Raw genomic sequence first — 9,838 nt, 5'->3', positions numbered from 1 at the left:
CCCCCCCCCCCCCCCCAGCCAGAAGCCCCATGCTGAGCAGAGGCTTTTGGCCTGGGCCCCTAGGGCTGTTCCTACCTCGCTGCACCAGAGGGGAATTCAGATAAGGTGGCGGAGGGTGGGGAGCAGGGCAGGACTGTGGTGTGATTGCCTGAGCCCTCAGGGCCAGGCTGGCTGCTATGGTCCCAGTGCTGCATCCAGGAGCCACGTGGCACCAAAGTGGCTGGCAGGGGGGTGGAGAAGAGCGGAGGCAGCTGCAGGCAGGGAAGCTGTAAAAGCGGCAATAGGTGGCCAGCTCCATGGCCAGCTCTGCAGCCACAGCGATGGATGGAGGCGAGGGTGGGAGGGGGTGAGGGCTTGGGCTTGCACGCAGTGGCCGCTGCTGCTTACCTGGAGGCCTGTGATGGCCGCTGCCTACAAAAGCTCCCGCTGCTGTTGTGGAGCTGTGCTTAGAGCTGTGTGGCTGGCCACTGGGCTGCAGCATCAGCATCGTGGTAGCTGGGTGGCACGCAGCTGGGTGGCCACCACCACCATGCTGCCACTGCCGCCCAGTGGCTGGCCGTACAGCTCTGGGCCTGGCTCCATAGCGGCAGTGGGAGGTTTTGTAGGCAGCGGCTGTCACCACTGTCACAGGCCTCTAGGTAAGCATCAGCAGCCACCGCGTATGAGCCCAAGCCCCCCACTCCCTCCCCCTTGCCCCCATCCTTTGCTCTGGCTGCAGAGCCGGCCGTGGAGCTGTGCTCTGACTGCATGCCAGCTTCCCTCTCCCCCTCCCCTGGGCAGCTGGCTGGGAGGCATGTGTGCGGCCCGCATGTGGTGGGTACCACCACACTGTGCCCCACACAGCTTGCCTGCAAAGCCCTCCTGCAGAGGGGCACTCCTACCCTCACCCCCTGGCCCTACTGCCAGTTGCGATGTGCCGCCTGGGGCCAGCAGCACCACCCTGCTACCTCAGCCCCCAACCATCTTCCCCATCCCTGCCCCACGGCTCCACCAGGGGCAAAGGGCGAGTCTGAGCCTGAGCCTGGCCTTGGCTGCCTCAGAGGCTCAGGCCCTGCCCTCCCTCCTCTACTCCCCCTCTGGCCAGGGCTGGGGGTTTCCCACCCTTTTTGCAATCGGCTCTTGCAGGCTGGAACTGTGCTAGCCTGCAAGAGCTCTTTGCAAGAGCGGAGAATCCATGAATTCCTCTGCTAAAAAGAGAAATCCGCTTTTTCTCCAACTAAAAACAGGGAATCCGTGGCTTTCTCCGTTTTTTCCGTGGGAAACGGAAAACCCAGATCCCTGACAATCACTGGTGTGTACACTACACAAACATATGTGAACTAGGACAAAAATATTTTTTGAAATCAAATTAATGAATGTTGTAGTAAGTGTTTGATGTATAGAATATAACTCGGCATTTTTCTGGTTTTGAGATGGCAAACTCTTGCTGAAAGAAGTATTTTGGGCAGGGGCGGGGCAAAGGGATGGACCTTCCAGTGGTAAAGGTCAGGAGCTAGGGGTGGGACTTCTGGTCCCAAGATGGCGACCGGGGGCAGGGTACCTGTCGAGGGGCAGGGCTACCCTTGTGACCCTTGATGGCTTGCCAAAACTCAGTAAGCAGCCCTCCGCCTGAAATAATTGCCCGCCCTTGAAGTAGACAGTTGTATGAACTGTAGTTTTATAAAAAGCTCAGCTGGAAACCACCTGTATTCATACCGGTCTGATCTTTTGGTTTCTTTCCTTCTTTTAGGTTCTCGTATTGCTAGCTGGCTACCCAGTTTTTCAGTGGAAGTGATGCATACCACCAATATCCTTGGTATTACACAGGCAAGCAACTCCCAGCTCAATGCTATGGTAAGCCCAGTTAATGGAGTGTACTCCTGTGCGTGTGTGGGTGTTTTTGTGTTGGAATGAAAGGGGTGTATGTACCTCGTTTGTTTTGTCTGGCAGATCTAATTTAGTTTAAATTATTTAGGATACTCTACTGTACTATAGGATATGTTAATAAATGTTCGCTGATGTGTCTTGCAAAAGTAATCAAGTCTTTCTGATAGGAGACTTAACTATACTGGTGTCTCTGCTACTAAACCTGTATAAGACTACAATTTAAGTACAGTAAAACTCTGTTATCGCTTCTCCTGCTGTGTCTGGGGTGTTCCGCCACCCCTCCCATGGCATCGGCACCCCTCTTGTGGGCCCTGTGGGACAGAGAGGCAAGCCCTGCACAGCCTGTTATGACCCCGGGCCGTGGGGGCTTGGCAGCGCAGGCTGCTTTGCCCTGGGCCATGGGGGCTTGGAGAAACCGGAAGTGACATGGTGGGCACTTCCAGTTTCACTTTATCTTACAAGCTGGCATGTCGGTTAATTGAGCATGCCGGCTTGTAAGATGCCAGTTAGCAGAACTTTTACTGTATTATTGGGTTTCCAGGCAATTTACTGCAGTAATTTAAACATTCACAGACTCTTCAGACAAACACCAGCTATTCCTTGTTTACTGGATATGATGACATTGGATGGATTTTGTCTAGGCTGTCTAATAATTTATTATGTTTGTACATATTTTAATGTAATTTAGCATTGTCTTTTAAATTGCCTAATGCAGTGGTGCTCAATTTTTTCCCTCTGCAGTCCAGATGAGTGGCTTGAGACCAGTCTGCAGGCTGGATTGGGTGCACTAGGATCAGGTCTTGTGCTGCTTCTGCCTGGCTCTGCATGCCCAGATTGGGCCTTGCATGGCCTCGAATGGCCCTCATGTGCTGCACTTGGGCTCTGGGGCCTTGTGGTACACCTTCCCGCCCCAATCCCAAGCGCTGAGATCAGGCCCAGGGGCCTTACAACACCCTCACCTGGCCCTGTGTGGTGGGATCAGGCCCAGTGCCATCCCGTGTGACCAGTTTAGTGGATAGGACCATGCTATCTGTCCCAGAGGCTCCCCATAGGTCTGGATATTTGGCAGCACCTGAGCAGTGTTACTGCTTCCCCGCCGCCAAATGTTCAGACCCTAGGGAGCCCTGCAAGCTGGATGAGACAACTCTGGGGCTGGATCTGGCCCGTAGGCTAGGGTTTGAGCACTTCTGGTCTAATACAAGGAAAAAAAACCCCGTGTTAGCAAACCCAACTTTTATACTTTTTAATTGGAAAACTAAGCAATCTTTTGCTTTGTATTTCTAACAAAAACCTCAGGAAAGGGTATTGAGAGAAACTGTTAGGGATTTAAAATGCTGAAGCTGCTATTTTGGTCACAGACTAATGAAATAGGAAGGAATTGTTATGTTTTACTCTTTGCCTGATAGTGGTTCTTGAACTAGTTCAAAAATACTTGCCATTGTGTGCCTTACATTATGTTATCCCTGTTCTCTGAAACACACTTTGCCATGTGCTTCTTCCCTTTCTGATCTTTGTAAAGATGTACTGATGCTGAAAGCGTTTGTAGAGGTCCTCACATTTTTCTTCAGCCATAAGAGTTAGTAAGATTTCAGACCTTTGAAAGCACATAATTTAGATTCCCTTCTCTCTTTTTGGTTTCAGCTGCTCATTATTTAAACAGCTTGACATCCAGTGGACTGTTAGTTGGGTGTTTGAACTTCAGTCCATTTGAAAGTTGTTTTCTCTGGCTTTTATAAGGAGTTAAAACAAAACAATAACTGGTTGTAGTTTGATAGAGATTTGCTCAATAAAACTGATGCTACTGATGCCTTGGTTTATCAGTGCCATTTCAGCCTTAGCCTGGGATTGAGTATAATGGTTTTGAAATGTGAGCTAATTTTTAGTCATTGAGGGATCGTACCTGGTTATATGTAAGCACTTATTTTAAAAGACTTCCAGAAGGTGTTCATGGGTCATTTGGACACCTGTATTCCTTCAGGAGAATAATCTGGGAATATAGTGCTTCAGAGTAAAATTCTGATTGAAGTCAAAATTTTGCCCTTGACTTTAGTGGAATTAATAATGTAATTGTGAGCTTAGTTTCTTCTTTTTGCATCTGGATGTGAGAATTACTACCAGTCTGTCCTGTAACATTTCCTAGTGCATTTGCCGAAGTGGCAAAACTACAGTTACTTGTCTGTAGTTTCTGGGGACATGGAAGCTTCAGTCCCCTTCAAGAATGCCATTAAACAATGCAACTGTTGTGGCTTTTGTCCCAAAAGACAGAGACAAAAACTTGTATTTCTAAATCAGTCGTGCAGTTACTGTAATTACAGTGTCATTGGAAATGGAATTGTGGTCTATATAAACACAGGTTGGAAAAATCTGGGCTTCTGGGACCCTTTTCATTATGGAATTTTTGAGGCACTTGCTGGATCATTTGTGGTGTTCCAAATTTTAACATTATAAAACTTTGCTTTTTACAGGCCCATCAGATTCAAGAGATGTTTCCTCAGGTTCCGTACCATCTAGTTCTGCAGGATCTGCAGCTGACCCGCTCTGTAGAAATAACAACTGACAACATCTTAGAAGGGCGTATCCAGGTGTCCTTTCCTACACAGGTCAGGCATGAGATAATGTTTTGAACAGTGGTTGTTTTTTTAAAATCAATGGCTTGGATTCAGTTCAGCTCTCAGGCACAGATGAGAGAATATATGAATGAATTGGGGAAATTAAATGTGTTGAATGTTCAGTTTTTCCTTGCTTTTGCACTAGTATAGGGTTTGGTCAACGTAGCATTATGATTCAGATTGCATCTCCATAAAAATTGGCATCTTCTAAAGCAACTGTAAATCAAGCTTCCTTAGCATAATGTAGCTGTTAGTATTGCAACATCTGATTTTGTTTGAATGTCTTACTGTGGAGTAGAAACAAGACATTTTAAAGACGCATGGTCTGTGAATGATTAAACTTTGTATGCACAGAATGAGATAAAATACATCAACCCAGTTCCTAGAATGTATGTGTCTTTTGAAGGAATAGTCTGTTTTTATACAGAAAAGATTTTAATATCTGAGCTAAAATTAAATGATTTACTCAGAAGTTTTAGACACCTCTCCAGTTGCATTATTATATTGCTATGGCATTTCCAGCTGATTTCTATCTGTGTTGATCAGGTTGTATTATTTGGAGAGTTTACTGCAAATTAAGTAGTCAACAAAATAATAACCAGTTCTTATTCAAGATAGTGGATTGCAATAAAAAAAAACTGTCTGAGAGTCTTGTCTGTGAATGCTGTTTTGTATATCAGTGTTGAGTTATGCTGTATTCTGTTTATATGTACGTTGAATAAGTACATAAGGGAGGCTGGGGTGGTGTGGTTGCTGAGGCACGGAGTTTATAGCTCAGAGGTTGCAAGTTTGAGGCCATAGCAGAAGCACTTGCAGCGTGGCCTATAAGATTCCAATGAATCTGTGAATTCTGCTAAATACCTTGTTACAAGGACCTGAAAAAGGAAAGGAAGTACATAATTTACCTAACAGCACAAGACATTGTCAGTGCAAATTTTTTTCGCTGTTGCTTGTATTGTAACAAACATCAGTTATCTGCATGTCAGTTAAGTGCTGGGGGCTGGCTGAGTTTGACATCCCTGTTGTAGGGATATAAGGTGGTATTAGAAATAAGGTAACAAACCTTAATGACACGCAAAAGTTTAGCACAAGCTGTTTCTAAAGTTAGATTGTTTATGTCCTTTGGCTAGGTGCTTTCTCAGGGTCAGGACATAGCCTTTTCTATCTGAGGCCTATGAATTAAACAGGGTGCACTGTACCTAATTATGTACCTTCCATTCTGTGAGGTGGGGGGGAGCACGTACATTCTTTCTGTGTCTTGGTTGCAGGTGCATGCCTTCTCATTGCTACCACAACTGTTTTAAGTGGAGTATAATATGGATGGGAGTGAAAGGCACAGCTTGAACATATTTGTATAATTTAGTTTGTGTGTATTTGCGGTTTTCACATAGCATACTAAATCTGTGGTGCTTACCTTTCAGCGTGCAGATAGCATTAGACCTGCATTAAACAGTCCTGTGGAAAGGCATAATTCTGATCAGGAGGATACTGAAACGACTATCCAGGTAACTTGGAACCTGTTGCATTTTAGGATAACAATTTAACAGAGAAACAAATTCAAAATAACAGCACAGCTTACTAGCAAACGGTGCTCATAGGTGTCTTATTGCCAGTACCCCATTTACACTGACTACACCATGTCTGTTGTAGGGCAGCCTTCCAAGGAGGTTTTTTCCCTCTGTTTTGGTTGGAATTTTATTCCTTCCATTCTTTAGGACTGAGGATATTTTCCCTTTAATGAGTAGTACCCTTTTTTCCTTCAGGTTTGGGAATTCTGTCTTGTCTCTGGGGAGGGGAAGCATGGGGAACCTGTGAGTAAATAGTAATCAACTGTGGCGGGGGAAGGGAGGGTGCAGAGTGTTCCTTTGCTAGAAACGGAAGGAGAAGCACTTGCCTACGTATGCATAAAAGGCTAACTAAGGCACAGCTGGAAGGATGGATCAGTATCTCCCAGTAGAAGAGATCTCTAATTCTTTTAAATTTTTTTTCCTTATCTTGCAGTGGAAAAATTGAAGTTTAACCTTTTTTTGCAGCTGTTGAGAATGGGAATGAATCTAAATCTAGAGCATCTTGTCCTTACAACCTTTAATAGTACATATGTACAAATGTACAAATACCCCATTTAAAATCAAGTTGCAGCAGCTCTCCATCAGTAGACTCTTGACGTAGCATAGAGTTTTGGTTATAGTTAAAGCTCTGAAGGAGAAACAGAAAGGGGTTAGTACAGGCAAGAGTTTCAAGTGGCAGTACACTTGAGTCTCAAAACCGTGGGAGGAAAATCTTGTGCTGGATCTAACCCCTCAACTATTCATCAGTCTTCTTTTAGTGTATTGGTAAAATCTCATATATTTTTAAGCATTAACATCTGCTTAGATGGTAGAGCATTATTTTACCAGTCTGCTCAGCCTGGGACAGTGACTGACTTTGAATGTTTGTGTTAAACTAATCTTCATGTTTTCTGGCCTCAGACTTGGACTCCAGGTATGCTTTTGTTATGCTACCCATAAAGCTTAGTAGGTTGTGTTTGCTCATAAGGACTTTAAAAAATGTACATTTCAAGGGTGACACATGTTTTGTATTGATTTTACAAATGAGAGATGTTTGAATATAGAGCAAATAAGGGAAAGTGTAATAGATCAGGGAGCCCTTCTCATCTTAGTGATGGGTTATGATTTCATTTTAGGTCTGTAGCAGTTAAAAGGTATTACTGCTGATGGCTCTGTGGATTATGTTAAGTGTCTTGGGTTTCTCTCCTATTCTAATGGACAGGTATCCACAATCCAAAACTGGCTCTTGTGACAGCAGCCTTCAGAGGCCAAAACCAGCAAATGGGGCTTTGGAATTCAAATTTTCTTCTCAACCTCAATGAGCTTTTCTCTTAAGTCAGGATTGAATTCCAAGTTGCACAGTATAAAGTAAGCTTGTCTTGTTGCTACTTCTGTATCTATTATGTGCACCCAGAAGAGACATTAATCTCCAGGGCTCTCAAGTCAGCATCTTTTCTTTGTTGCTTGTATTTAAACAAACCCAACTCGTTAACATCATGACATGTCATTATGGGGGACTAGATGACCCTCAAAGTCCTTTCTGATCATGTGGTTATATGATATCCACTGAGCGTTACATAAGAAGGGGTCTGCTTTGACTGGCTTTTGTTCCTGATGATGATTAAAGGAAAATCTGGGGTGTGGTGGGGAGGGGGAAATGCAGCAGTATGGATGCATCCACCTTTCACCACTGCTGTTTCTGGTTGATCCAGGTGCAGGGGGAGGTCCAGAGCCACTCATGCCTTGCTTCAGTTCTGGGCTGCAGCAGTGTCCTCCTTCCAGTGCTTGCTCCTAGCTTGTGGAAAACACCTACAGGGCACAGGTGCTGGAAGGGGGAACCTGTGTGCTACCACCCAGCTGAGCTGGACTTCCTACATAGCTGCTCCCTATGGCTCATGGGTAGAGTGGGATGGGAGTGGCTCTTGCCTTCTCCCACCCCCCACCTCCCCAAAGTCATCCAGGGACAGCAGGAGTGGTGTTGGCAGTCCCCACTTCCTTACTGTGCCTGCTACCTGGCTGGATCCCTGATGTCCCCAACCAACCTGGGGGCTCCATTCATCCCACATCCTCAACCCCTTGGTCTGAGGGATAGTGTACTGCACAGAAATGTAAAATTTCTGGAAATTTTGAAGCCATAGAAAAACCTTTTTTTTTTTCCCCCCCCCCCAGATTTTTTGGGAAAAACACAGAAATTTTGGGAAAAATTGAAATATATGCAATACTTATTTTTGTAGCACACTTCACAGATCTAAGTTCACTTTGCTACTTTAAGAACATAAAATGTATTATGGATAACATGGTTTGCTCATAAAATTATCATGTTTGGTATATATTGAATTTAAAAGTATAGTTTATTCAGACAATTACAAATTTACTAATTTAATTTACTTTAAAATACTTTTAATTACTGTTACAAATGGAGATACAAGCTTCTGAACTCTAAGGAACCTAGCATCTTGTAGTTTTTGCCAGTTTATGAGAAGCAGGCAAAAATTAAAGTTGAAAATAGAAGAAGCCATCAACATTGTAGTAAAACAAAGAAAGTTATTATGTATTCTGGACATAGTCTCCTCCACAGTGTCAAGCACATACAGAAAGCTCTCATTTTTAGAGAGAGCTGAGAAAAAAGGGAACCCCTCACCCCCCAGGCTCATTGAATACAAATTTTGCTACATGAAACTTTGTCTAATCAGTCTCACTTTCTGAGCTGTCACTACCAGCAGTTTCTGCTTCTCCTGATTCTTCTGACCCTTTATTTTTATCATCTTCATGAACTTCTGAAAACTGAAATTTTGCCCAGATTGAGACAAGCTTCTCTATTCTTTCATGTTAGTTTATTTCTTGATTTAGTGTGACCTGTTTCTAAACATAGACCAGTTTCTTTCAAATGCTGCAGAAGATGGAGGAATCGGAAGCAGGTGAGAAGCAAAAGGAGTCGGACGCTGTCTTGTGCAAACACCTTGCCACCATGTTGCAGGAGGGATATGTTTGGCAGAGTCCCAGATTGCATTCCTGGATCAAATACCCAAAGATGTTCTATATTCTGCAACGTTTGAAAGTATCTTTCCAACATGAAGTCCTAAGTGTGGTGGTTGTTTTGTAATCAAGTCAAATGCAGTAGCAGTGCTATCATCACTAACATTTCTACCTTTGCATCTTGGATCCAAGAGATTTGCAGCAGCATGAATTGATTGGCAACAAAATTCTTCTCAACTCTTTAAGTCTTTCACTTTTCTTTCTTCTGTACTTGTAAGTGGAGATACACTTAGGTTCTCAAAAATAGTTGATTTTTATCTGTGCCGTTTGGTAAAGAATGTCTGACCAAAAAAAGTGCACTTTCTGATTCAGATGCAGTGATTGCTGAAAAAAATGGTTTTAGAATCTTCAGGGAGTCTGCACCTAAACCCAGAAGACATCCTCATCAAGTACAGTGTTCCTTACACTTCTGGGTACTTTAAGATTCTCAGTTATTACTGTTTCTTGAAGAGCTTTGTTTTTTAGTAAACTTTCAAATGAGGTCACCACTCCACCCCATCTAGTTTTAATACAGAGTTTGTGTGTCACTTTTATTCTTTGCATTCTTTTCTTCCTGCTGCTTCTTAAAGACTGTACCTACAATATGAGTAGCTTTTATATGTTTTATAACTTCTTTTGCTCTTCTATAGGTCTCTTGCAGTGTGTCCAAATTCATGAGGTCATTAAGAAGTAAGTTTAGCCCATGGGATCCTATTGCAGTAATATGCAGTGGTGGTGGGGGGCTGGGAGGAGTTGGGGAGGGGGGTGAGGGAAGGAGTGAGCCCAGGCCTGAGGCGGGGG

The 9,838-nt window shown here is 44.0% G+C and overlaps 1 protein-coding gene across 2 annotated transcripts in view; it reads left to right on the top strand.

Annotated features, from left to right (window-relative positions):
* AMFR (autocrine motility factor receptor) overlaps positions 1-9,838 on the top strand; it is a 69,892-nt gene that overhangs the window by 28,364 nt on the left and 31,690 nt on the right. For both annotated transcript variants that reach the window (XM_019505785.1, XM_019505786.1), the window contains exons 10-12: positions 1,730-1,833; positions 4,332-4,466; positions 5,897-5,980. In XM_019505785.1, the coding sequence (XP_019361330.1) occupies positions 1,730-1,833; positions 4,332-4,466; positions 5,897-5,980 (323 nt within the window). The remainder of the gene's footprint in view (positions 1-1,729; positions 1,834-4,331; positions 4,467-5,896; positions 5,981-9,838) is intronic.

Source organism: Gavialis gangeticus, unplaced genomic scaffold (assembly GCF_001723915.1).
Source record: "Gavialis gangeticus isolate Ggan-Ray unplaced genomic scaffold, GavGan_comp1, whole genome shotgun sequence".
Taxonomy (NCBI): domain Eukaryota; kingdom Metazoa; phylum Chordata; order Crocodylia; family Gavialidae; genus Gavialis; species Gavialis gangeticus.
The sequence above is the reverse complement of the archived record's forward strand: the minus strand, read 5'-3'. Positions and strand labels throughout refer to the sequence as shown.